The 27,010-nt window shown below is 58.3% G+C and overlaps 1 protein-coding gene across 1 annotated transcript; it reads left to right on the top strand.

Moving 5' to 3' along the window:
- The first annotated feature begins 388 nt into the window (after positions 1–388).
- Positions 389–21,542, top strand: POFUT2 (protein O-fucosyltransferase 2). Its single transcript, XM_019625008.1, has 10 exons — positions 389–482; positions 10,583–10,757; positions 11,670–11,920; positions 13,928–14,072; positions 14,699–14,809; positions 16,608–16,674; positions 18,108–18,233; positions 19,155–19,335; positions 19,587–19,710; positions 20,288–21,542. The coding sequence occupies exons 1-10, from the start codon at positions 389–391 to the stop codon at positions 20,439–20,441; spliced, it is 1,428 nt and encodes a 475-aa protein (XP_019480553.1). The 3' UTR covers positions 20,442–21,542.
- Positions 21,543–27,010: the final 5,468 nt, after the last annotated feature.

Raw genomic sequence — 27,010 nt, 5'->3', positions numbered from 1 at the left:
TAAGGGACGATCTGTGTGCCAGGGAGAGACAGGCCTGTGACTGGCAACAGGGACCCTGGAGACCAGTGCTGGGCTCAGAGCCCACGCCGCCTCTCACCCACAGGTGATCTTGGGCAGGCTCTGTCAGCCCCCCGTGCCTGTCTCCTCATCGGTCAAGTGGATGCGAACGCAGTCCATAATTCACAGGGTTGACCTGACGGTGAAGACTTAACTCGTGTAAAAGATACAGAACTGTGCCCACTGCGCAGTACGAAGTGGGTACAGCTGGCTAGTCATGAAGAGTTGCTATTATTCCCAAGCCTAGAAAAAGACAGAAGGGTCACAATTCATTCTATCCAGCGAGTCAAAAACCTGCAAAACCGGGATGGGGTGACACAGACACCCGCAGATGATTTATAAGAGAGACATAGTCACTCTGACAGATGCGCTGACAAGCAGCCCAGTGTACCAGGCGCTACAGGAGTTCCACTCAGGAATGCAGGGTGAGTCACCGCTGCAAAGTCTGGTAGCACAACTTGCTGCATTGAGATGAGAAGGAGGAAAATCCCCCATCAGCTCAAAGACAAGCCAGTCCCCAGAAAGCATCTGGTAAACGGAATGCTTATTACTGAGGAGCACCCACAGCGCAGGGCCTTCAGGAAGCTGAGAACGGTGGGAAAATTCCTCAGCCTCTGACAAACATCGCACTTACTACATGAGAACAGGGGTGAGCAAACTTCTGTGAAGGGACAGATAGCAAACGCTTTAGGTTTTTCGAGCCATATGGTCTCTGTCCCAACCACTTAACACCGTTATTATAGCATGAAAACGGCCATTAGATGACATGTAGATGAACGGGCCTGGCTGCCTGCCCATAAAACTTTTTTTATAAAGACTGCCATGGGCAGGACTTGGCCCCCGCCGTGGTTTGCAGAGTCCTGCACTAGAACCATTCACACGATAGGCAGAAACAAGAGAAAGATGACTGATTTTATATTTGAATTCTAGGGAATGCAATGTACAAGAAAATACACGTGAAGTACCAATACTAAAAAGGCAGATAAAAACACAATTATTCACGTAATTATATGACTATTTGCCTAGGACATTGAAAACAATCAGCCAGCAGACTATTAGAATGAAAAGTGGCCAATTTTGAGGTCAACACACAAAAACAATAGCATTTATAAAAACAGCAATATATGATGTTTCATGAGGAAAAGGGTCCCATTTGTGATAGCAATAAAACCCAAGAATAACTGAACAAATAAGTGAATCTGACATAAAAGAAAACCAGAAAACTTCACTGATGTTCTACATAAGCTGAGACAGGCCCACTCCCACGCCAGACCCCACACCCGGTCAGTGTCGGTTTCCTNTTAGGACTCCTGTCGATATCCCCAGTTCCCACCCGCCCCTGCCACTCAGCCTTGGCCCCCCTCCCCACCCCCAGGCACATCGGACCCGTCTCCATGGCAAACACCAGCGGCCAGACAAGGCCCCGCATCCAAGAGACACACAGTGGGGCCTCCTCGACGCGTGTCTGAGCTGCCCCGCCACTTGGGGGTCACAGCCCTGGGGGCTGCTCAGAGAAGCCTGGTTCCTCTGACCCGAGCCAGTGTCATGGCCCCGGGGCACTTGGCTGACACCATGACTCAGAACGTGGCAGGCAGCTCGGGCAGCACCGGATGGTCCTGGCTGTGCTAACAGCTGCCAGCGCCAGCGAGGGCCGGAGAGGGTGGGCTGAGCCTACCCTTGGTGCTCCGGCAGCATTGTCTCTGGAGCACCCCACAGGTGGAAGGGGTTCAGGGCACCCTCTCACCAACCACAGGACTCAGCTGCCCACGGCCACAGGCCCTGCTCCTGGGCTCCTGGTCGTGTAGGCGAGGTGGCCCCACGCCCCTGAAGGTCAGCACTGTCCGGGCTTTGCGGTCGGCTGCCTCATGGGCAACCCCAGGAAGCCCAGGACTCTGGTTTTGTCCAAGCTCCCAGGTGACAGTGAGCAGTCACACTGGGGACCTGCTGGCCTGGTCCCTCCCCCGGTGACAGGAAACTGAGCCCGCCCAAAGCTGCACAGTCGTGAAAGGCAGAATCGGTGCCACCCCAGCCCTTGCCTCCTAGGCATGGCTCCTGGCCAGAGCCGAGCCCTCAGGACCCAGAGGTTATCATTCCAGTTGGTCAGCCAGGTTTGGGCCCCGTGTCTACCCTGAGGACACTGAGGTCTCGGAGGCTGGGCATGGGGACCCCAGGGAGACGGGCACAGTGGGTGGGAGGCCAGGGCCCAGGGAGCGTCCCCTACCACCTGTGGGTCCCTGGGACCTGGGGGGAGACGCCTCTCCCAGGTTGCCATGGGGACTGAAGGAGACAGCTCAGGTCAGATAAGCTTGGTGGGAGCAGTTGGCATGTGCCCCCTGCCTGACTTCCTCTCCCACAGGGCAGGAGGGCAGGGCCCCGGGAGCCAGGAGCCGCAGATCTCACTGGACACTCGGGCCGGGGCCACTCCCTTCCTTATTTTTGACAAAATCTACAGAGGACCTGGCGTGTGACACGAGAGAGAGGCCACAGGGAAAGGAACCTACGTGAGGGGACAAAGAGCACCCGTCCCAGCAAAGCAAACACAATGGCAGAGGCGAAGGAGGCCATCAGGTCTGGGATTGGTGAGGCCACAGTTGCCCAGATTTAAAACGTTGAGGTGGCTGCTCACCAAGCCCAGGGCGGCAGGGTGGGTCGTGAGGTCCTGGGGTGGGGACAGCAGAGGGGCCCACAAGGCCCTGGGCCCCACCCCCCGTGCAGCTCCCTGTGCAGTTTGCTTTGTTTTGGGGTGAGAAGTGCTATTGGGTTTACTTGTGCGGGGCTGACCCATAGAGAAGGGAGTCTGGGACGGTCGTGGGTGCGGGTGACACAGGGACAGTGCTCGGTGAGACTCCCCAGGGCATCAGCTGCCTGGTGGGGGCGTCCGGGGCGGGGCTGGTGGTGCTCCCTCGGAGGAAAGAAGGCTTTGAGGATGAGGGTGAATCTGGGCTGAGGACGGAGGCTGTAGGAGGGGCAGATGTTTGGGGCCCGTCCCACGGGGCAGGGGCAGGTTCCATGCCTGGGGGGTGAATTCTGGGACAGAGAGGTTCCCAGGACCCTGACACCCTTTCACCACGCCCCAGCATCCGCTAACCGTCGAAGGAATTTTTCTGATGTTCTCATGACCTGGGCTTTCCCAGTTTGGTGAGATTAAGATAGAAAGCTGTGGTTTGCAGTAAGCTGTCCACTCAGACGACGGACATTCCATCCTGCCCTGTGACGGGATCACACACGCCCGCAGGGGTTTGCATGGACCGGCCAGCTCTGGGAAACCTCTCCCAGACCCGGGCCTGCACCATTTGGGGACCAGCTGGGGGTTGGGTGATGACCGTGCAAGTATAGNGTTCTGGTGGGTGTGGTGGTGTCCCGTTGGTTGTACTTGCGTTTTCCTGATGACCTGGGATGGGGAGCATCTTTCATGTGCTCGTTTGTCATCTGTGTGTCTTCTTTGGTGAGGTGTCCGGTAAGGTCTTTTATCTGTTTTTTAATTGGGTTGTTCATTTTCTCATTGTTAAGTTTTAATTATTCTTTGTGTATTTTGGATAACGGTCCTTTATCAGACATATGGTTCGCAAATATTTTTTCCCCAGTCTGTGGCTTGTCTTCTCATTCTCTTGACAGTATCTTTTCCAGGACAGAGGTTTCTAACTTTAATGAAACTAAATGAAGTCCAGGATATCGATCCTCTCATGGATCCTGCCTTTGGTGTTGTACCTAAAGGTCGTCGTCAAACCCAAGGTCATCTAGGTTTTCTCCTATGTTATCGTCTAGGAGTTTTAGAGTTTTGCATTTTACATTTAGGTCCGTGATCCACTTTGAGTTAGTTTCTGTGAAGGGTGTAAGGTCTGTGCCTGGATTCATTTTTTTCATGTGGGTGTCAGTGGTTCCAGCACCATTTGTTGAAGAGACCATGTGGGCTCCATTGTGTTGCCGTTGCTCCTTTGTCAAGGTCAGTTACCGTACTCATGTGGGTCTATTTGTGGGCTGCCTGCTCTGCTCCATTGATCTAGTTCTCTGTTCCTTCAACATACCACACTGACCTGATGGCTGTAGTTTTACAGTAAGTCGTTGTCAGGCAGTGTCAGTCCTCCAGATGTGTTCCCTCCTCCATCCTGTGTTGGCCTCCTAGTAGTTTCTCAGAACTGTCTTGGTTCTTACACACTAACTGTTTCCTACTGTCAGGTTCCATCAGAATCTTTGGGGATTTGAGTACAATTCTTTCTAACACAGGTATCCGTGTGGGGAGAACAGACACTCTCCCAGTTTTGAGTTTCGGGATGTATATCTGAGTCTTCTGCTGTTCTGAACCGCCCCCCACTGAAAGAAACAGCCCACGGAGGGGATCGTGCAGAGCCGTGTTTGGGAAGATGGGGGCCAGTGTTCTAAGCTGACAGGGTGAAGCCCCCAATCTGGGCAGGACCCCCAGGGCTGCATGTTGGTTCAGAACGGCAGGGTCCGTGATTCCGTTCCCACGCTCCACTGGGGTGGTGGGGAAGGTGGGGAACGACGGGGTTGAGACACAGAGGCCAGGTCTCTGAGCCCTCGCTGGGCATGCTCAGATGGCAGTGTGGCCTTGTAACTAAGAGGAGCTGGGTGCAAAAGTCCTGCCGTGCTTTCCAGGGGGGCTTGTGCAGCCGGGAGGAGCACCTCTGGTTGAGCTGGGTTTCCTGTGTCCAAGGATCAATAAGCAGAAGTCACTCTCTCCACAGGCAGAAGCCAGTGTCACAGGAGCCCGTGCCCGTGAGCCGTTCCGAATTCTTTCACTATTTGGCTCTTCTGCTTCTGTCTCGAGTCGACCAATGTTTCTATGGCCGACCGGGCAGCTGATTGACTTCTATTTATTTTGGCCGAAAGGATTTTTCGGGAAATGAGAAGTGGATGGAATTGTTTAGTCTTCCATCATTCTGCTGGCTCTGGGAAAAGCCAGGGTGCCCAGCCCCGATTTGGGGGTCGGCTGGGCTGCCGGGAAGGCAGCTTCTGGTGCTTGGGGATCATCACCTGGACCCGGGGTGGCTCTTTCTCCTCCAAGCACTTAGCCCACTCCACCTCGGCCGGCAGCAGCCACAAAGTCAGCGGTCTGGACAACCTCAGGCACTTCGGGCATCCTGAAGCAAACACATGCCACCCCTGCCTGCCCAGCTGACCCTTGGCACACTGTGCTCTTGTTGTCACTCAGACTGGGACGTCCTCCCTCCTTACTTCTATCTACAGACATACTGAGTGTGTGTGTACAACTGCAGGTGTGTGCAGGTGTGTGTGATGGAGTGTCAGTGTGTGCACACGTGAGTTGTGCAGGTGTGTGTGTGGTTGTGTGTGAGCAGGTGTGCAGGTGTGTATGCATGTGGGTGTGTGCATGTGTGTTCCTGCAGTAAGTCCATCACCCAGGACTGTGCTGGCCATGGGCGTCCCGTCCATCTCTAGCCGGGGGCAGGCACGCTCCTACATGCCCAAGGCAGGTGTCACAGGGGCTGGGACTTCCGGGCGTGTCTGGGAGTCCGAGCACCTGGGGGGGTGGCCCTGTGCATGGGAAATGCTGGCTGTCCTGGAGCAGCTGTTGGACTTCAGCCCGGTCGTTGTCCCCTTTCGGGACTGTTTTCTCCTAGCCTAAGGGCAAGCAGGTGGCCCTGAGTGCCCAGGTAGCTGGAGCTCCCTGGCCCGGCCCCCAGAGCTGCAGGAGCCCTGCCACACGAGTCAGGTGGGCATTGCAGGCCGGTCCTGGCATCCTGACAAGGCCCCCAGTCCTGCACGTCCCTTTGGGGCTGGCCCAACCACAGCAGAGGGTGGCTGCCGGGGGCTCGGGCACGGTTGTCTTGTTTTAATTTTTTTCATCCGTGTAGAGAGGAATAAACATCCAGGAAAAAAAATAATTTTGGAAATCTCAAAAGTCGTGGCCCATTATCCACAATTAATTATCTTGCAGAAGAGTTGGAGAAGCTTCTCCTGAGCAGACTGAATGTCCCCGTTCTGTCACCCTTAGTTTTAAAAGAATTTGAACAAAGGTGCCCCTGTGGTGCTAAGGTGAGTGTCTGATCAGTGTCCCAGGGCGGCCAACACAGAGGACCTTGGCCTTGGGCCTCCAGCACCAGAAACTTCCAGTGAAGGGGCTGAAAGTCCCTCTGAGGATCGCGTTCCTCCCTGCCACCCAGCTCCCGGTGGCTCCAGGCTCTGTGGTCCCGTGGCCTCTGCCTGTGTGTCTGTCCTGTCTTCTCTGCTTAGGCATGTAGGGCCCACCGCCCACCCAGGACAGCCTCATCCCAGGGGCCTGAGATTGGCCAGATGTCCAGATGCCTTGTCCTTATTAGGTCACATTCATGGGCTCCAGGGGTTCAACATGCGTCTTGGGGGGAAGTTACAGCCCTCACGCAGAAGGCAAGGGAAAGGTCCTGCTGAGGTCGCCTGGAGGGAGGGGCTCGGCTGGGGCTGCTGGGGCCACCGCTCAGGACGGTCGGACAGCAGAATGAGCCAGGTGGTCAGCCATCCCCTCCCACTGGTTCATCTCCTCACCAGCCTGACAGCTATCTGCAAGTGACAGTGGCCGCCGGGGTCCTGAGGGCTGGCCATCGGCCAGCCTGCACGGAGGCTGCCCCAGGGCCTGGACGCCAGGGCCCTTGCACCTTACATGGAGCCCGCTCTGCATCTGGGACTAAAAGCAGGATGTTGCAATTCCCCTGCAAAGTTTACAAGAGGCTCTTCTGTCACCCCAGGCCCTGTAAACAGGCAGGCCGGCTCGGGCTGTGCAGTTCCAGCAGCCCTGGCTCCACGGTCATCCTGGATGGCGCCAGAGTCACACAGAGAGGAGTGTGGCACTCCCCCAAGCTCCACCTCTCCCCCCTGCTCCTGGGGACATGAAGCCCCTGATTTCATTGAGATTGCGGCTGTGCTGGTGCTGGGAGCCCGAGTGTGTGCGTCTGTGTGCCCGTGTCCTCAGGGAAAGGACCGGGCACCGCTCACCACTCTGTAGAATGCTCCATCTTTGTGTGTGTGTGCGTGTGAGTGTGTGTGTGCATGTGTGTGCGTGTGTGTGAGTGTATGTACATGTGTGCGCGAGAGTGTGTGTGTATGAGTGTGTGTATGTGCATGTGTGCATGCATGTGAGTGTGTGTATATGTGTATGTGAGTATTTATGCATGTGCGTGCACATGTATGCATGTGTGTATGTGTGCACATGTGTGCATGAACGTGTGTTTATACATGTGTGTGCACACACATTTGTGTTTATGTGTGTGCATATGTGTTTATACGTGTGTGCGTACGCGTGTGTGTGCACATGCGTGCACACATGTGTTTATACGTGTGTGTGTGCGTGTGCACTGATTCCATCTTTCTCTCATTCTCCCACTCCCCGACCCCAGATCAGTCTTCCTGTTCTGAAGTGGCAGGCGAGACCAGACCTCGGTGGTGCTAGGTCAGCAGGGGCTCAGGGCCACCTGCTCCTGGACCTTCTGCAGTGAGCCAGCTGTGGGCGGGGGGTTGGGGAGCCCCCTTCGGTCCAGACGCCTCCCCCAGGGTGAATGGCAAATGTCAAAGGCAGCCCAGGGGAAATGGTTCCCACACCTAATCACATCCAGAGAGGTCGGGAATGGGCGGAGTACATGCCCAGGAACAAGGTCCCTTTGTGTGCCGGGGCAGCTGGGCCTCTGACCGCCTGGCTTGCCCCCTGGGGGACAGTTCTCCCACTTGTCACATCAGCGTCTGAGGCCTCCTGTCAGGCCGGGCCCTGTCCCCGGGCTGCAGGGGAGCCTGGGACACTGGCTGAAGTCAGGGCACTCAGTTCCCAGTGGGGCCTTTCCAGGCCACGATCTCCATAGACATGGTCGCTGTGGTGGGCGCGCAGAGTGACTCGAACAGTTACAAGTGGGTGATCAGAATGGCTGAGGCTGAGGCTCAGTGCCAGGGTTGGAGTTGGGAATGAAATGCAGGGGTGTGGGGTGTGGCAGTGAGGACAGAACAGGGCAGCCCCTCCCCCTCCCCACATGCCTCTGCCTCCTCTCCCCTGTTGCCCTGCCTGACCATGGGGCTGCCCTGGGACCAGCAGAACCCCCTCCCCTNCAACGTCCTCCACAACTAGACTGAAGAACAAAAGGACAGCAACTTGTCTGTTCCCCTTCCCCGATTCCCCAACGCTGTTCCCATCCCCACAACTCCCCAATAAAAATCTTTAAAAAAAACAAAAACAAAACCTGCTCCTGGTTTCAAGTCCAGTGTCTGCTCATTATCCCGATTTCTTATGAAAAGAACAGCAGTGGTGGGTGGTGTGGCTAGGTGCAGGTGTGTGTCCTCCTGGGGACAGAGCTGGGTCTCCCTGGACGGCTGTGAGGGGAAGAGGCACTGGCCCGTGAGTCTTGGGCGCCACCTGGTTGGGCTCACTGATTGTCTCCCCATTGGATGACTTATAAAGGCATTCTGTGGAACTGCTAGAATGCTTGTATAATTTGGGCCCAACCCAGGTGTTCCGGTTAGAGCCTCTAAAAATAAGCCGGATCACTGGCTCCCACGGCCGGCCTCTCCACACTGGTGACTCAGCCAGGACCAGGCCCTTCATCATATAAGGATGTGGAAGGCCGAGAGCCCAGAGCTCTGCTCCCCGCTGCCCTCTCAAGCCCCCCAAGACCACAGGCCAACCCATTTAAACCTCAGGGGAGCATCATGGGAGCAGAAGGGGGGTGGGCTGAGGGCAGCGGGGCCCCTGCAGCCCTCAGGTACAGTTGCAGGGTGGTGGCAGGGTGGACCTTGGGTCCGGATGGCACCATGCTACTGGACAGAGCCTTATAAGGACCTCCTGGGGCCTCCACACAGGCTCCCAGAATAGCCTCTGGCTTGGCCTCTGGCCGGGCCGGCGCCAGGGTCCTGAGGAGAGCGCCAGGGCCGCGAGGCCAGGGGCCGGCCAGACCCGCTCAGACCGGCCTCCTTCCTCGTGGCCGCTTGCTGGCGCAGACCTGGGCTATTGTCCTGGCCCCTGGACCTGTCACTGCCCGTTAGTCACTGCCCCCTGGGGCCACCCCAGGGCTGCTTAACCGTTTTATGTGCTGTGGGTCCCCTGGTTGTCTGGTGAAGACTGTATTCTTAGGCAGCTGTTTTGAAACGCGTAGAATGGATGAAACCTGTGGTGCTGACATACATCAATAAAGCGTTTCCCAGTGTGACTGAGTGCGTGTGCTCCCCGTGGGGACCGTGAACAGCAGCGTCAGAGTCGAGCCTACTGGCTGCCATTGTCTTGTCCCACCCAGTGTCACAAACCCTCAGATCCCACCGGGACCCCGGGCAGGACCATGCCTTCGGGGCTTTCAGGTTTGACACTTCACAGGCTTTGTCCCCAGTAAGATTCAAGCCCATTCCCTGTCTCTGTTTCCCCCGACACTCACACAGGTACAAGGTGGGGCCGGGACACAGCCCACGCTCACACACTTGCACGGGCACACTCCCACAGGCTCTCACACACACTTGCACGGGCACACACTCTCCCTGCCCTGACACAGCACCGCCCACTTTGTGCCCAGTGCCGTGCCCAGTGCCCCACCCAGTCTCTCTGCGCCTGTGGAACGACAGGCGTCTGGTGCCCTCTGACCTTGGCCTGACTCAGAAATGAGTCATCCAAAGTCTTTCCATCCAGGGGAGAGGTCCTGCCGTGCCTGGAATCTGAGGGATGTCCGGCCACCTCCCATCCAGATGGCCATTCGGGACAGGGTGGCAGTGACTCCACCTCCAGGCCAGAAGGCACCCCAAATCCTGGAGCCCAGCCCAGGAGAACTGCCAGGGTGCACCCAGACCTGAAAGGGTCCCAGGGCAAGTGTAGAGCCGAAAAGTGCAGGAGTGAGGCTGAGGAGCAGGGGTGAGGCTGAGGGGGGCAGGGGTGAGGCTGAGGGGCAGGGGTGAGGCTGAGGGGCAGGGGTGAGGCTGAGGGGACCTCTTGTAACCCTGGCCCTGCCTGCACACCTCTGGAAGCCTCAAGGCCAACCTCAGACTCAACCCAGAGCCTGGCCCGGCCCACCTCAGGCCTGGGCCCTGCTGCCCCCTTGTATGTTCCCCTTGGGTGGCGCTCTCCCTAAGAGGACAGACCCCATCCTCCCAGAGCCAAGGCCTCCCTCCCGCTGGTAGAGGTCAGCAGCTGGTGGCCCCTGGCGGTCCCGGTGAGTGAGGAGGCGTCCCCGTTCTGTACGTTCTGTGCGGAGCTCCCAGGTGCAGTGCTCTGCTCCAACGCCTTCTCTGTCCCTGAGGCCAGAAAAGCCTCTTTCATTTCCTCTGCTTTTCTTATGTGTCTAGCTGTCTGTCACTGCACTTCTTCTTAGTTATTTGTTCATAGACTTCTAGGGAAGTTCTAGGCTCACAGCAGAATTGAGCAGAAGGTGCAGAGAGTACCCCCCAAACACACCAGCTTCCCACTACCAACAGCCCCACCAGAGTGGCCTATTGGTTACGATCAACGAACCAACACTGACACATTATGATCACACAGTTTACGTTAGGTCACTCTTGGTGCTGTGCTTTCCGTGGGTTTGGACAGATGCACAGTGACGTGTGCCCACTGTCACAGTGTCATACAGAGCGTGTCACTGCCCTGAACGCCCTCTGTGCNGGCCCAGCCCGGAGGAGCCCCGGAACCAGGCTCGAAGGGGGCGGTCCTCGGGAAAGCCCAGCCTTGCTTGTCCGCGCGGAGCCTCGGTCTCCGTCCAGACGCCGGATGTGCGCGTCTCCGGCCCATGGAACGGGTCAGTGCTGGTCATCTCGGTACGAAACGGACCCGTGCTGGGTGCGGGGTGCAGGCGTGGAGAGGGCCGTTCCTGCGGGGCGCGGAGGCCCCAGCCCGGGATCACACGCAGCTTCGCGTGTGGTGACGGAGGTTGTGGCGAAACCTGTGCAGAGAAGGGAGGCTGAGGACCCCCCCCCGGGTCTCGGTGGGGGAGCAGCGGTTGTCACCGTGTGTCCAGGGACCCTGAGGCGTCACAGCGTTTTCGTAGTCAATCCAGGATGGCGTTTGCCTTTTTTACTCCTCCCACGGGCTCACTGTGTGGTTCTTCCGGAGGCCCCCTGACCCGGGATGCGACGCGCTGAATGCAGCAGTGGTGCAAGAATCCAGCGTCGCCAGGCCAAACGCAGATTTGCAGAAATTACAAACACTGCCGCGCCTCTCACTAATTATTTTTGTTTTGAAGAAAAATATACTTATTTTTCACTTAAAAGTATTAATAATAATAGGTTTATCATTGTTATTCTGAAGTGAAATAATGAATGCTTCTTTAAGTTCTTACATTAACTCACTAACTTTTAATAGGGGAATTGTTGATAGATTTAACCCACATAAACAACAGCTTTTTGGGGTCCTCAGTAATGGTTAAGAATGTAAAGTGGGCTGTAGACCCAAGCGCCTGAGAACCGCCGGAGGCTGAGCCTCAGGTTCCGCTCGCCGAGACGACCCCAGGCTTAGCTATGAGTCTGCTGGTTACTAAGCGGATGCTAAGATGCGTGCTGCTTCGCTGTGGGGTCTAAGACATCAGTCAGATTCCAGACTGGAAGCCTCTGCAAGCGCCCAGGGTGGCGGCCACTCGGGGCCCCGGGCACGTCCAGGTTTTCTGTGCAGAGGACTGGGCGCTGAAGCAGCGCTCTCCTGCTCCCCTGGCCAGGTACCTGCTGTACGACGTCAACCCCCCCGAGGGCTTCAACCTCCGCAGGGACGTCTACATCCGCATCGCCTCCCTCCTGAAGACGCTGCTGAAGGCTGAGGAGTGGGTGCTGGTGCTGCCCCCGTGGGGCCGCCTCTACCACTGGCAGAGCCCGGACATTCACCAGGTCCGGATCCCCTGGTCCGACTTTTTCGATCTTCCAAGTCTCAATAGAAACATCCCAGTCATTGAGTACGAGCAGTTCATTGCAGGTGAGGCTGTGTTCTGGTGTGACGTGTCTCCTGGCTGTGGTGGCCGCCTCTGTCTGCGGAGGGGCCCTGCCTCTGCTCCCACGCTGCCAGCCATCTGGGTCTGTCATTCTTCCAGGGAAATAGATCTGAAGTGTCAGCTCCCTGCCCCCCGCCTCTGACAGCCGTGGCAGCCTGGGGAATCGGGGACGTGCGGTTAGAGCTGCCGTGACACAGCCACTGCTGTGGCGGCCGGCTGTCCTAGCAAGACAGCTTCCTACACAGAAAAGGCCGTTTTTACCTGAAGGAAAACACGGCATGTGTGTGACACAGACCTTGTGCTGTCTCACCGCAGCGAGGACTTGAATGATGCGTTGTTGCATTTAGTCCAGCTTCATCTTTCTAATTCTTTTCAAAGAGAAGAGTTAAAGATTTTTTAGAGTAAAGGTATCTAGAGCTTACTGTTGCTTTAAGAGACATAAACTTAAAAAGTCAATGAAACTTCTTTTCCGCTTCCTGAGACGAGAGTCACAATCTCCAAGTGGCAGATACTCTGTATCCCTCATTGATGGGTCCCAGTCTCCAAGCAGCAGATATTCTGTAACATTGATTGAGTTCCTACTCTGCCGGCACCTGGGCAGCTTAGACCTGTGCTCCCACTGAGGACAGTGGCTTGAACATCTTTGCTTTTCGAGTTCTCTTGCTGCACCTTCGCCCCTGTCACTTTGAAATGTTTCGGTGTTAGAATCATCCCTGTGAATGCTGCAGGCCTGGAATCACATCTCATTCAGGCTTAAGGGCAAACCCTGAGACTGTACGAAGTGTTCTTGGAACTCTTCGTCGCCCGACTCGACGCGCGCGAGCAGCTGGGCGTCTCGGCTGACTTGCCTTCTGGGAAGCTGTCTGCCCTTGGTCTGAAGGCTGCTCATGGGTGCTCCCTGCACGTGGGCGTGGGGACAGGCCTGGGCCTTAGCCGCCTGAGATAGTGCTTAGTGACTGGAAACCGCGGGGGTGTGGGGACAGGAGAGAGGCGTCCTCCCTGCCTCTGTCCAGACCTCACCCCTGGAGTCAGAGCTGCCGGGGGCAGGGAGGACGGACCGCCCTGGGTGACAGCAAGTCAGCTTCGCTCCGCCTGCCTGACGAGCTGACCGCTCAGCTGTTTCCTCCCCTACGAAGGGGCAGAGATATGGTGCCCGTCCTAGGACACGTGCAGCAGGGCACCTTGCCAGCCTCTTAGTGTCCCGTCGCTTTCCCCTACGACGAGGAGCCCCTGGACGGCAGCAGGTTCCATTCATCCTCAATGCCGATGTCAGTGCCCACGCGAGAGTGAATATGGAAAAGACACCAGAATTTCACTTGTGGTGGCTCTGTTGTCACTGGGCTCGTTCATTCCGTTTTTGGACAAATCTTTGACCACCGCAAATGTGGCTGACACGTTGTAGGTGTGGGCAGGAGAGGTGGGTGAGAGGGACACAGGCCCTGCTCTCCTGGGGCTCTGATGGGCTGTGGGGAGCGAAAGTAAGACTATAAATAAGTAATCGAAACACAGTGTTCCAGACGACGGGTGCCACGGAGCAGAAGAAAAGTGCGAAGGGGTGCGGGGTGTTGGGGGGCGGATGACCATGGCCCGGGAAGGCGTCCCAGGGAGGTGAAGTGTGAACAGGGATGGTGGGGACAGTCCTGGGGCCCTGGGAGGGACAGCCCCAGGCGGGAGCACGCTGGTGCAGTGGAAGCCAGCCCAGGAGAAGGACAGCAGCGGGTGGGGCCCAGGGCCAGCCCAGGGCGGGGAGCCCCCGGCAGCAGCGGGCCTGGACAAGCTCCCCCAAGGCTGACCCACTCACATGCTTCAGGGACCCTGTGCCCTGATGTCACTTATTCTGTCCTATCTCCACTTTTGTAAGCTTTCTCCAGTCCTTTTCGGGAGGAAGTGGCGTTAAATAAAGTAACAGTTCTCTGTGTCCCTGGCAGCCTGATAGGCAGCACCCATGTGCTTTGGTTACTGTCACACTGTCGGTTCTCGGTCTCTTACAGAGTCCGGCGGGCCCTTCATCGACCAGGTTTATGTCCTGCAAGGTTACGCGGAAGGGTGGAAAGAGGGCAGCTGGGAGGAGAAGGTTGATGACCGGCCCTGCATCGACCCGCCGCTGTACTCCCAGGACAAGCATGAGTACTACAGGTGCGGCTGGGGGGGCGCCGCGCCCGCCCGTGGCGGGCCTGAGCTGTGCCGCCAGCCGCGGCTCGGTCCCGGGCAGCGTGTCCCTGCATCCTCCCAGCTAGCCGGGGCAGCGGCCTCGTCCCAGGTACGGGCCGTTGAAACACCTGAGACACGTTCACTTCTCCCCACCTTGTGACTGCATTTGTGAGGTCCTGGGGATGGCGGTCTCATCACCCCAACTGTAAGTTGCCATCAGAAGGCCTCCCTGTGGAAGGGCTGTCCCCTCGGCAGTTCTCACAACTCGAGTGACAGCGCTCTTTAGAAGAGCGCTGTTTCAGGGGCCGTCCCTGCCACGGCTCCGGCACTGAAGCGTAGTGTTGGCTCGGCGGGGTCCTTCCAGACGCCCCACTTCCCCGTCTCTGTACCGTCCGATTCCTCGGAAGAGCTTCAGTGGTCCCGTCAAATCAGATGAAGTTCATGGCTGCTTTAAAATCTCACAGGACTGTCACCACCTGTAATCACGGCCCCAGGTTTTCACTCAGAAACAGCTGCTTATCCAGGTCCAGGGGACGCGCATGCCCCTTGGTCCCACCTGCTGCCCGTGAGAAGCGAGCGGCACTAAGGGGCCTGTGGCTCTTCTCTTCCAGAGGATGGTTTTGGGGTTACGAAGAAACGCGGGGTCTGAACGTCTCCTGTCTGTCTGTCCAGGGCTCGGCTTCTGTCATCGCGCCTGTGCTGCTCAGGAACACGTCGGCTCGGTAGGTGCCTGCGCGGCCGGCCGGGCCGTGAGGGCGTGCGCCTGTGCGTGCTGCCCGCCGGCGTCGGAGCATCTGGCCAGGGCCTGTGTGACCTCGTCCCCTGCCCCAGTCACGCCACAGCCAGGCAGCCTCGCACTGGGCTGGAGGGGCCTGCGACTGTCCTGTGGGGGGGGTCGGGCAGGTTTGGACTAGCACAGCCCGCTGCCCTTTTGAGCTGCACAGTGTGGGTCACACTGCTGGTGACCGGGGAGTCGTATGACACCTGGTGCTTCAGGGTCCCCTTCTGAGGTGATGGTGACGAGCGGGGCCCAGCTGGGTGCAGTGGGTGTGAGGGGACCCTGGGGGGGATGAGGATGAAGGAGACGGGCTGAAAGAAAGGGGCACCCATCTCATTTGCTTCGTTCCTATCTGGGTGATGGCAAAGGGCGCCCATGGCCGTGGGGACGTGTGGCTGAGGCAGGTGAGGGTGAGGGCGAGGGCAGGAGTGGGGCGAGCAGGGCCGGGCAGGGAGCTTTGAAATGACCGACGGAAGCGGCCTGGCCGGAGCTGACTGTGAGGGCTCCATGGGGGAAGGGCACACACGTCCCATCCGGGTCACTTCTGAGATGAGGCCCTCCCGTGACCCCCCGAAGCCGACCTTGGAGCCGTCAGAGGCCAAAGCCTCTTCCAGAGATGCTGCTGTAGGCGGCTGCTCCCAACCCGTCCTCTGCAAGTGTGTCAGCCCCTGCAGGCCGCCTCTCCCTGGTGCCCCCGGTCCCTCTCGGAACGCAGCTGCCCTCCCTCGTCACTAGGTGGCGCCGAGGGGTCAGTGGGAAGGGACAAGTCGAATGGCTCGGTTTGTGAAATTCATGGGAGGGCGACCCGGGCTTGGCAGCTAGGCAGCCATGTTCTTGTAGTTTTGGTGTAGGTTGAGGTGCTGGGGGATGTGGGGACCCTGAAATAGGGAGCCCCTTCTGCTAGCTACCTTCAGGTTCCCTCAGGGCTGGGAGCAGGTGCACAGGCAGGACTCCTGTGACAGCTCATGCACCTTGAGCCGCGGGGAGCCCAGTGCCCAGGGCAGCCTTCCATGTGCCTCCCAGGCCTGCAGATGACAGGCAGGGCCACAGCACTGCCCCTGGCTTGCCGCCCCCTTGGCCCATTTTGTCCGTGTTAGGACCAAGGCAGCGTCCTCGCTAAACCCGTTTGGGCTTCAGAAGCAGATCTGTGTGAAGCGGAGGTCTGTGGGGTGTGGAAACGTGTCAGTCACTCCTCCTGAGTCTCATTTTATGGAGCTGAGCCAGAGGGAGGCTCATCTCCCGCGGCCCCGTTGGTTCAGGAGCAAGGCTCCTGCGAGGGAGACGGCGGCGCCCAGCGACCGGGGGGCCCACCCCCACCACACAGCAGACTCAGCTCCAGGAGGATAACGAGCTGGTGTGAGAGGCAAAACCTCGAAGCTTTTAAGAGAAAACAGCTTCGAGACTGCGGGTGGGAGAGTTCTCAGGCTGGATGTGAAAAGGAGGGGCCTGCAGAGTCAGTAACATCACGATTTTGGGTTTCTGTCCTCCAGAAGGCACCATTACTAAATAGAAAGGCAGCAGAGAGGGGACCCCAAACCCTCTCCGAGCCATGGTGTGGGGGGCCAGGTGCTGTCTCAGAGAGGCTGGCAGTAACTCGCCCCACGCACGCCACTGACCCGACAAGCTAGTGCCCCCAGAATTCATCCTGACGACGTCCTGGCCCAGGGCCCCCCGTCTGACGGTCTCTGCAGCATGTGGATAGCACTGTTCTTAAACTTTCTTTTCCTGTTGTTTAAACACAGGTCGGTGATGTTAGACAGAGCCGAGAACCTCCTCCATGACCACTACGGGGGAAAGGAGTACTGGGACGTGAGTGCTGCTGGTGGCCCCTCACTTCCCGGGTCTTCATTTGTTTAGTTTTTAAAGTGCGAGGCCGTCAAGAACTCGTGTTTTCAGCCTTGCTGACGGACCATAAGGGCTGTGCGGCCGTGGGCACAGCAGACGCTTCTGCCGCTTCCCCCCCTACGGCACGCAGGGTGTCTCGGGTCACCCCAGCCCCGCCCCTGCATCGGGCTGTCCTTGGGCGCTGCGGCCTCCAGTGGCTGGATTTAGGCCTCTTCCTGCTCGTGTCACCTCAGCTTTGAAAGAAAGACAGGTGGGGCCTTTCCTGCCCCTAGTCCTTCATGTTGGAGTCCACCTCTGCCGTGACGGGGAGCTGGCTCTGGGCGACTTGATGCCGTGTCATCAGAGGGAGTGGTTGCACTGCCCCAGAAAACGGCTTCTCCGCACGCCGACGTCCTGGCGTGGGTGGCGGCGGGCTCAGAAAAGAGGCACAGGCCTTGCTGACGAGACAAAAGCATGGGGCGTGTCCTGCGGCCGTGAGCTGGGGGCCTGGCCTCTACAGGACTCTGCGGGCAAGGGCGGGTGCGCAGCCTCTGGAGGGATTGGGGTGGGGCAGGGGACACGGGGGCGGGGGCACATGCCCTTTGCATCAGCCCAGCCCCACTCAGCTCCCAGATCCTAGTGTGTGGAGAGACACTGATGCTTAGAAGGTGCGTTGTTTGCTGCTGATGAAAAATAAACATTTTTAGGTAAATTCCACCTGGAATTTACTCACTGGGTTGCCCCAAGGCAGACGTTTCTGCTCCCACCTGTGGGGTTTGTGTGCCTGTCCCGCCCGGGGCTGCGTCCTCCGCCGGCCACCTCCCGGAGGCCCCACAAGCAGACCTGTTCCTGGGACCCTCTGCACCCTGGCGCCCCCGTCCCCTGGCAGCCCCGCGGCAGCACGGTTCCCACCTTGATTTTTGTCCTCACGGCTCCCGGGTGTGTTGACTGAGCCGCAGGTGCTGGTTCATGGGCTAATTGTTCAAAAACAGCAACACAGTATTTTGTGTTCAGGAAGCTACAGGCAGTTTTGTGATCTCTGCGCCTGATTCACGCTGAGGGGTGCAGCCTGCTGCTGCTTAACCGTGAAGTCACTGGCTTGTCCTCGTCCCGGGGGTGCCCGCACCGGCACTGTGAGGGGACCCTCGGGGGAGGGAATGGGGCCGCGGCTGTCAGCCGGGAGTGTGCTCTCCTTGCTGACGGCCTCCCCGACAGCTGAGTTGTCACCCTGCTGGGTGGCCTCAGTGACTGAGCTTGGGCCTGTGCATGGCTCCAACCTCCCGAGAGCCAGGTTGTCGTCCTGGGCATTTCCGTCAGATTCCCTGGCTGGACTGGGATGCGGCCGGTCCCCAGGGGCTGGTCGCAGGGCACGGGGGTGGCACCACCGGGTGGGCACTCAGCAGCCTGTCTCTCACCAGACTCGGAGGAGCATGGTGTTTGCCAAGCAGCTGCGGGCCGTGGGCGACGAGTTCAGAAGCAAATACCTTAATTCCACCGACGAGGCCGACAGGATCCCCTTCCAGGAGGACTGGACCAAGATGAAGGTAGAGTCCCCTTTCTGATCAGAGCAAATGGAAGTTACCTGTTCAGGTGCGTAATGAACCGTGAACCGCTGAAGTTACGGAAGGGGTCGCCTCCCTCACGCTGTCCGCGTTACCATAACCACCGTGGATGCAGCTCATGGGGACCCGTCTTGGTGCAGATGGAGGGGACTCGCTCCATTCAGGTTCCCTGTGTGAACTGGGAAATCACTCCAGGTACGGGCAGCGAGCGGGCGGCTGCTCTTAGAGGAAAGCCCGTAACAGAAGCCAGAGCAGAGAGCGCGAGCAGCCACGTCGGTGCAGTTTGAACGCGAGCACTGGAGCAAGGGAGGCTCCAAGCCCGCCGCTGTCACTTGGGTCTAGCATCATCCTTTTAAAAAACTTTTCTGAAGGGAAGTGTTGGATTTTCCTGAAATTTAATTTCAACAAATGGTATACTGCTTTTTCAAATGGACGTCGTCTTTTAGCATTTTAAGTGTAATGTAGTTTTAAGGGTCTCCTTTTAGTGTGGTTTTGACCAGCAAACTGCTCCATAGAGTGGGCCACCCTCCCTGCTTGTTGTGTCACAAGTCCCTCAGGCTGTTTTCAGGTGGAATGACTGTGTTCCGGCCGAGAGATGAGGTGTTGGGACAGTCGTTACTGGGAAGACACAACAGTCAATAGCAGGTTTCTCTCTTTTGCACACTTGTGTTTTTTCCCAGTGTTTTCATCGATGTTTTTATTGCACTCAGATCAGAGGGTGTAGTAATTAACTGCTCCGCGGCCTTAGAAAGACATTGTGTCCCCTGAGCGTCCCGGACTCACGATGCTGGACGCTGCACGTGGAACGTGTGTCCCCTGTGTCCCCATCCCGCTGCTGTTTTGGGCCTGGACACTGACACAGCTCGAAGGTTCGTGTCAGCGTGTCTGGTCCTGCTTTGCCAGGTCCAGCTGGGCTCCTCGCTGGGGGGCCCGTACCTCGGTGTCCACTTGAGAAGGAAGGATTTCGTCTGGGGACACCGGGAGGACGTGCCCAGCCTGGGCGGAGCTGTGAAGAAGATCCGCAGCCTCATGGAGACCCACGGGCTGGACAAGGTGTTCGTGGCCACGGACGCCGTCAGGACGGGTAGGCCAGCCCTGCCGCGGTCAGAGCGGCTGCGGTCCGTTCCCGCCTGGGCAGGGCTCCGGGCAGACCCGGGCGTGGGGACCCCGCTCAGCGGGGCACGGGAGGGGTGCTGCATTTAGCGGAGGGGGCCTCCTCACCTTAGCCAGCTCCTGAGGAGGTGACTGTCGCAGAGCACGCGTCACCCGTTAGGCGGACGCCTGTCTGTCGGCTCCTGCAGCCCCCATTTCGACAGCATCTCCTTTTACTTGCAGAGTATGAGGAGCTCAAGAGGCTGTTACCCGAGATGGTGAGGTTTGAGCCCACGTGGGAAGAGCTGGAACTCTACAAAGACGGCGGTGTGGCCATCATCGATCAGTGGGTCTGCTCCCACGCCAGGTGCTCTGGGCGGCGCGCGCCTTTGGCTTTAGTGGGTCGACATGTGTGTGTGTGTCCTTGTACAGTGATTGTGTGCTGGGCAGTAGTGATGACCCCAGGGGATGCCCTCCCTGCGGGGTGAAGGGCGGGCTCAGCCCCACTGGGGGTGGGGGGTGTCAGCCGACAGACTCAGCCTGTGCCCCAGCCAGGCCCCCTGGGCCCCGGGTTCCGAGGAGGTTGTGAGCTGGGCTCAGCCGCCTGACTTAGGTAGACACAGGTCTGGCGGACGTCCTGGAGGGCAGATTCCAGCGCGTTTGTCGCAAGACCGCTATGCGGAGGGGGCTGGCGGCTGCAGGCCGTTACTTCCTGCCACCTGGGAAGTGCTCTGAGCCCAGTGGACCCTGGAGTCCGCCCCCGCGCAGGACCTGTCTGCCTCCTGAGACTCAGCCGGGTCTTCCCCCGCCCCGCCTTGGGGCTTCCCCGGTTTCCCATTTGTCCTGCCCACCTAGGCCACTCGGTGGTGGTGACAGCCACCGGGAGCCGGGGCCCAGAGGTGTGTTGGAGCGAGCGACTTGTGACCTCTGCTGTCGCTTTGCAGGTTCTTCATCGGCACCTCCGTGTCCACATTTTCTTTCCGGATTCACGAGGAGAGGGAGATCCTGGGCCTGGACCCCAGGACGACGTACAACCGGTTTTGTGGGGACCAGGAGACAGTGTGCGAGCAGCCCACGCACTGGAGGATCGCGTACTGAGCGGGCCCGTGGGCCCCACGCCGGCACCCGTTTTACATGCGGTTGACTTGATAACGTGTCACCATGGGGTCGCTCCTGCTCCCAGCCAGCGGCTGGGCAGCCAGACTGTCAACTTCTCGGGCGTCGGGCCCAGAGGCCACACGTGGGCACAGCCCACAGCCACCTCCGTGTCTCCGCCGGCCACCTGTGAAGAGGCTGCTACTTCCTGGGGACCCTGCTCACGTCTTCTGTCAGGATATGACACTGATGTGACACCGCGTGTCAGCCGCCAGCAGGGCCTGCGGCGTGTTCCCCCCATGCGTTGAGGGCAGGTGTGGCCCGTGAGTGGCTCCCATCCAGAGGCCACGCGGAGCTGGCCGTGCCTTTGGACTTGGTGTGATTGGAGTCTCTGGCTCAGCCATTGTGACTCCATGGTGGCCTCTGTCCTGGGACCTATGTGAGTCGGAGGGCAGGGGGACTGTGGTCTCGCAGAGCTGGGTCTGAGGCCTTCAGGGCCTGTGAAGCCATCCTCTGTCTGCTCCCGGGTCTGAGTGCCAGAAAATCCCACGGCAGGCCTTCAGTGATGTGTCCTGTTCACGTGGAAACCTCCGCAGCCGCGGGAAGCTGGCAGTCTGTCCTCACACCTGCGTCCGGCTGGCTTCCTCTGTGTGTGTGATCGTCGCTGAGTGCTTGTCTGAGGAGCTCCCGCCTGCTCCCTCGTGGCAGGGGTGTCCTCGGCCCTGCGTCTCCAGGAACTCTCTCCTAGGCCTTCAGCACTGCTGCCACCAAGCAGCCACCAGGGCCACCTGTCAGCTGTGCAGCGCAGCCACGGGGCCTCCGTCTCCTCTGATGGGAACCCTGACTTTTCAGGGACATGTGGTGTCTAGCTGCAGACGGTAGCACGGACACAGGAGCCCCTTGGCTGTGCCTGGTCGCCCGGCCGTGGGGCCGCGCCCCAAAGCCTGGGCCCTTCACATCGTCCCCCCAAGCTTGCAGACTCGACGTGAACACGCTGGTGTCCTGTGCTGTCCGTTGTGCAGAGTGAAGTGACGAGATATTTATTCTGTTCCATTTGTACGCTCAGATAGTATTAAAGTGAATTTTCTAGAAAGCAGGATCCTAGAAATGGTGCCTTCTTTTACCCTTGAGTTGTCTGTTGCCTGAGAGCCGTGCCCGGCGACGAGGGCAGTGAAGTGCATGGCGGGTGTGCAGACTTGCCTGGCGGGGACGTGCTGCGTGCCGTGGGCATGAGCTGCGGACGCAGCCCGCTCGTTCGGGAAAGTCTCGGTCGGGTCGGTGGGTCGGAGTAGCCGTGAGAACTGCCAGCCTCAGGCCCAGGAGGCAGCGTGGCCCCGGGCTGCTTCCTGCTGGAAAGGGCAGCCGTGAGAACACAGTTAGAGGGTGGGGACCCTGGGACCCCAGCACCAAGGGCTCAGGGTGAGGCCACATGCTGGGACCCAGCACGCCAGCCGACGGCGATGAGCTGCCCAGGGTCAAATCCCGGCCACTTCGCTGCTGTGAGGTGGCACTTCAGCGGCCCTGCCTGAGTCCCAGGGGGACCATCAGGGCGCGGGGGCACTGCTCCCGGGGTGAGGATGCCGTTGGTGGCGTTATCTGTGATGTGGTGCTGTTGTCCCGTTCTTGCATGGAGGACTGGGGGATTCTTCTCTTAGATGATACTCTCCACTCAAGCCCGGTGGCCCCCAGAGCTGTCTCAGCAGGTGACCTTGCCTGAGGCTGCAGTGAAGGAACCGTCCCTCTTAGTAGTGATGGTCAGCTGCCGGCTCATGTAGGTGGTCTGGCTGTAGGTCTTGCTGCTGAGAGGCGTTTGGGGTCCTCCGTGTAGAACAGGCAAGGACGATGACCGTAGGGGGTGGGCATACCTTACTGTCCCGACCTCGAGCCAGAGGGACCTCCAAGGGAGGTCGCGGCCGGCCCTCCAGGGCAGAGAGCCGCTGGGCGCACAAGCACTCGCCACGCTGCATGGACGCACCTGCCGAGCGAGGTCAGGTTCGGGGTCGCAGGCCGGGCTCAGCTCTGCTTGCTCGTGAGGGCCTTGCCTCCCGCCCCCCCTGCTGGGACTCGCTGCTGGGACCACAGCGCCCACCCTGGTGCTCGCTGGGCTTCAGGCCGGTGCGGAGCTGCAGCCCCAGACGGGTCCCTCAGCCCCATGCCGTCTGCCCCCCGTCAGGATCAACCCCTTCCTCCCTCCAACAAGGGAGACTCAGCTCCTGCTCCCAAATACCACATGGCGTGTGTGTGGGGGGTGTTTGTGTGTGCGTGGCTTGAAATGAGGCACATTTTTTCAGGAACTGGGCAGAAGGGAAAGCTGCCGACAGGCGGTTTCCAGGAACCCATCAAACCCACTTCCAGGGCCGGGGCACCAGGGAGCCATTGAGGTCCCGAGGGGCGATGGGGCGGGGAGGTCACTCGAGGCTGCTGATAGGCCTGGCGGTCCAGCTGGCATCGCCCCGTCCCCACAGAGCCACAGAGCAGCGATGCTGGAAGGGCTGGGGACATGTCCTCCGAAGCCAAGAGGACAGGCATGGCTCCTGTCCTGTCTACACTGGGGTCTGCCTGCACCACAGGCTCCGTCTCTTCCGAGGCCCCCACCCCAGTAAATCCGGTGCTCTTGTCACTGTGGCCAGAGCCCGGACCCCACGTCCCCATACTGCTGCATGCCGACCAGCATAACCTGGGACCCACGTCCTGAGCCAGGCGACCATCCCGTGTCCCTCCCCGAAAACAGTTAAGGTTCAAGGTCACTGGATTTGACCTGGAAATAACCTCCTCTTGGCTGGGGTGACACTGGAAGCCCTTCAGGCCTCACGACACAGAGCACAGTATCTCCCGTGCTGAAACCCAGGACGTTCTTGGTGCCCCCACCGCCCCCCACCAGACGGGCAGCCGTGAGCCCCCAGGAACCACTCGCTGCCATGTGGGCAGCCCGGTGCTCTCCGGCTTGTCAGCGTCCCCGGTCCGCGGCAGGGCAGTGGGAGCCACATCTGGACCCTGAGTGCTGGCCATGGAGCCCGAGGGTGACACCTGGAGGCCGGCCACCCAACAGGAGAAGGACGAGGAGCCCCAGGGAGGACAGGGCTGGCCCAGGGCCCCTCAGAAGTCAGCAGACAGTCTGTGGGCAGTAACCCGGTTTCTGTGTCCTGGGGGAGCCAGCAGACCTACAGTCACGCTGAGCGCCATCTGCTCCCCGCGGTCATCTCATCGCTCCTTGCGGCCACATTAGCTGACTAATGAAGGCTGATGCTGCAAGAAATGGCCTGTGACAAATTAAATCTCTCATTTCCACTCAAGGCCTTTTCAGGACAAACCAGGGTGGCTCCATTGTCCCTCACGGCTAGGCCCGGGCGGCTGAGTGCATCTGTGTGCACGGTGGACAGGCACGCGGACACTGCAGTGCCATTAACACCTGTCCCCCAAGCGAGCGAAACCAAAGCCCCGACACCCACACCCGAGTCTCAGGGAGAAGCGTGAGCCGCACTCGCCCAACAGCTGGCAGGGCAGGTGCCTCCGCCCAGCGAGCCCCAACCGGGTGCTGTGTCACTTCACCGGGCCCACTGGTGCCCAGCACTCGCTGGACCACGGTGGCTGGGGCACAAGAGCCCCTCCACTGCCTCCCAGACCCTCAGTCCTGGGGGCGGCGAGGACCAGCAAGCAAGCACATGAGTGATGCAGGGACAACGATGGGACGATAAGACGGAGAAGGACCCAGGGGCCTCTGGAGACAGCAGTTTCGGTTTGTAAACAAGTGATATTTTGCTGCCAGGACGAGTGGGGATGTCCAGTGAGCAGTGAGGAGACGCACAGCTGGCTGGGGGGGGACCCGACAGAAACCCCAAGAGAGAGGGTGGACCAAGCCTGTGTGACCGGTTGTGACACTGGGGGCTGGAAAGGGCAGAATATGGGGGAGCTGCCAAGGGAGCTGCTAAACCGAGGATGCCAATACATAGTCCTGGGGCGTCGCTCAGATACAGGTGGAGCTGGGGAGCATGTAAGGGGAACCCCAGAGGCCAGAGACCACGGAGAAGCGTGACTCCACGGGCGCCTCTGAGCCCTCAGGCCGGTTCACCAGCCAGACAGGGCGCAGGAGCCAGAGAGAAAACGAAGGGACACAGGCGAGAAGGCGCGGTCTCATCTCCACGTACGGCGTTCAGGGCAGACCGGCCTGCAGCGTCATGTCCAAGGAGCTCTTAACAGCGGGGAGTTTGCAGGCGTGACCCTCACATTCAGGAGCCCTGTTGGGAGCCGGCTGCACCTCAGTGTTTGACATGGCCAAGCGCACTGCTATTGTGACAAATTCTGAAGCTCTGACTGAGAAACAGATAAAACTGCTTTACATCTTGAAAAAATTTTAAATTCCCCTTTGGATGCCCCCAGTAGGACGAAGATCTGACACCCCTGCTTATATTGGTTGTTTAGTTTATCTTAACTAAACGAGTGAGTTTTAGACATATTATAATTCTGTTTTGCTGTTAGTTTCTTAGTAATAGACAAGTTATGCACCTTATAATTCTTAAGATCCTGTTTAGCCAGTAGTGTTTGAAACAGTTGCTAAGTAGTAAACATCCTTTAAGTGCCAAGGCAGGAACTCAGCTCTGGCCATTATCGGAAGAAATTGAAACATAGTTAGGATAAGTTAGTCATTAGTGAAGAACAGATCCGGCTGTAATAGAAACATCATGAGGAAATAATATTTGGAGAAAAACAAACTTCTAAGGAAAATAGACCCCGGGAAGGAAGGAACATTGAAACTATGTAGAAAGCAATTTCCTAATGGGTAAAGGTTTAAACTTGGAAAAACAACTCGGAAAAACAGCTCAATGATGTAAATAGTTAACTGCCCAGTATAAAAGGGACTTGCTGTAAAAATAAAGAGAGACACTTCTTGAAAGCGCTCCTGTGTCTCCGCGCGTGTTTTTCCTTTTTCCTCACCGACTCCGCCTTCACCTAAGGGAACCCCTGGACCTGCGAGAGCTGGTCTTCCGCAGAGCCCCAGGAGCCCCTGCAGCTTAAGCACAAGAGACCCTGACGGCGACAGTGAAACTGCAGAAGCACAAAGGCAGAGGAAGCCCCATGGGTCCCCAAGAGTCAGGGTGACTTTCCTGGTGACCCACAAGACCGTAGCTGGTGTCTCCATAGCCGTGGAGGCCGGGGGACGGGGAGTGATGGCTTCAAACCCGGGGACAGTAACTGTCAGCCTGGACGGACTTGTGTTACCAGCAAAACTCTCACTCAAAATTGGAACAATGTATAGACATTTTCCAGGCCAAAAAACAACCAAAAAATACAAAACAAAAAGACCCCACAAACGGACCTCACTGAAGGAGCTGATGAACATTTTAAAAACTCTCAAGGTGGAAAATAATCACACAGTTTAAGGTGCAGAAGGAGACAGAAGTGAGGATCATCAACAGAGCGAAGGTGAGCCTTCCGACTCCAACGCTGAGGACAGTGACAGTGCCCGCTTTGTGGGGCTGGCAGCCAAGATGGAACAAGCCACAGGCAGCAGTGGCCTGAGATGAAGTGTCTCCAGGACCACAGGACGTTGGAGAAGAAATGAGATTGAACAGCTTCGGACCGTAAGTTAAGCGGCAGATTAAAGGCTTAGGTTTCCCCGGGATGATAGCAGTAGAGTCTAACTCTCAACGTAGTTTGAAGGGGAGACAGTGCAATGAGAAAAAAGAGTGAATCAAACCAAAAGAAGGCAAGAAAGGAGAAGAAAACACGGGAAAAAGAAGGATCAGAAAACACAATAGAGAAAGGTGTCAGCAAACACCATTCTATCAGACCTCACTAAATGTCAGTAGACGAAACTTCTGGTTAAGATGATTAGATGCTGCTGGAGAGACTCAGTCAGGCCAGGGTGGGCGGGGCAGGCAGCTGTCCCGTCCTGTGTGGGACCCTCGCCTTGGTCTCCAGGCCCTCTGTGGATGGTGACATGAACCCAGCTGTCTTTCAGAAGAGGGGCCCTTCCAGGTCCCTGTGAGGAGGTGGAACCCCAGGTGCTGTGCACCGTCACACCTCGGGCTTTCATCAGCACAGTTTCTGTCGTCAGAAGTCCTTGTCACAATGTCCTCTCGCCTCTTCCAGTCCAGCCACGGCTTGTCGGTCCCCCCATGCTGGACTGTCCACCTCCCCTCCCACCGCTATGCTTAGAGACCCACGTGATCCCGCCGGGCCACCGAGGACCCCAGGAAAGCTTCCTACTTTAAGGTCAGGCACTTTGTCACCTATTTGCATCTGCTCCGTCCCTTGTGCTGCGTCAGTAACATTTTCACGGCCATCTCACACGGGGGCACGGGTCTTGGCCTGGACGCTGCCGCCCATACCTGGGAACTGGGTGGATGTGACGTCCCTGTCAGTTTCCACCAGGACAGGGCTGGACGGTTGCCCAGTGTCAGACTGTCGCCCAGAGGGATCATGGACCTTTGCCTACAGGGGAGAGTGGCACCAGGTTGGGGTTTGGGTTCTAAATATGTAGGAAAGCCTCCTTTCCGAGCACGGCCCCCTCCCCCATCACCAATGTCCCTCTCATCAGCGTTCGTTCTCGGAGCCGGCCTGGTGCCCAGGAC

The sequence above is a fragment of the Hipposideros armiger genome, unplaced genomic scaffold (genome assembly GCF_001890085.2).
Source record: "Hipposideros armiger isolate ML-2016 unplaced genomic scaffold, ASM189008v1 scaffold_612, whole genome shotgun sequence".
Taxonomy (NCBI): domain Eukaryota; kingdom Metazoa; phylum Chordata; class Mammalia; order Chiroptera; family Hipposideridae; genus Hipposideros; species Hipposideros armiger.
This window is presented reverse-complemented; position numbering and strand designations above follow the sequence as displayed.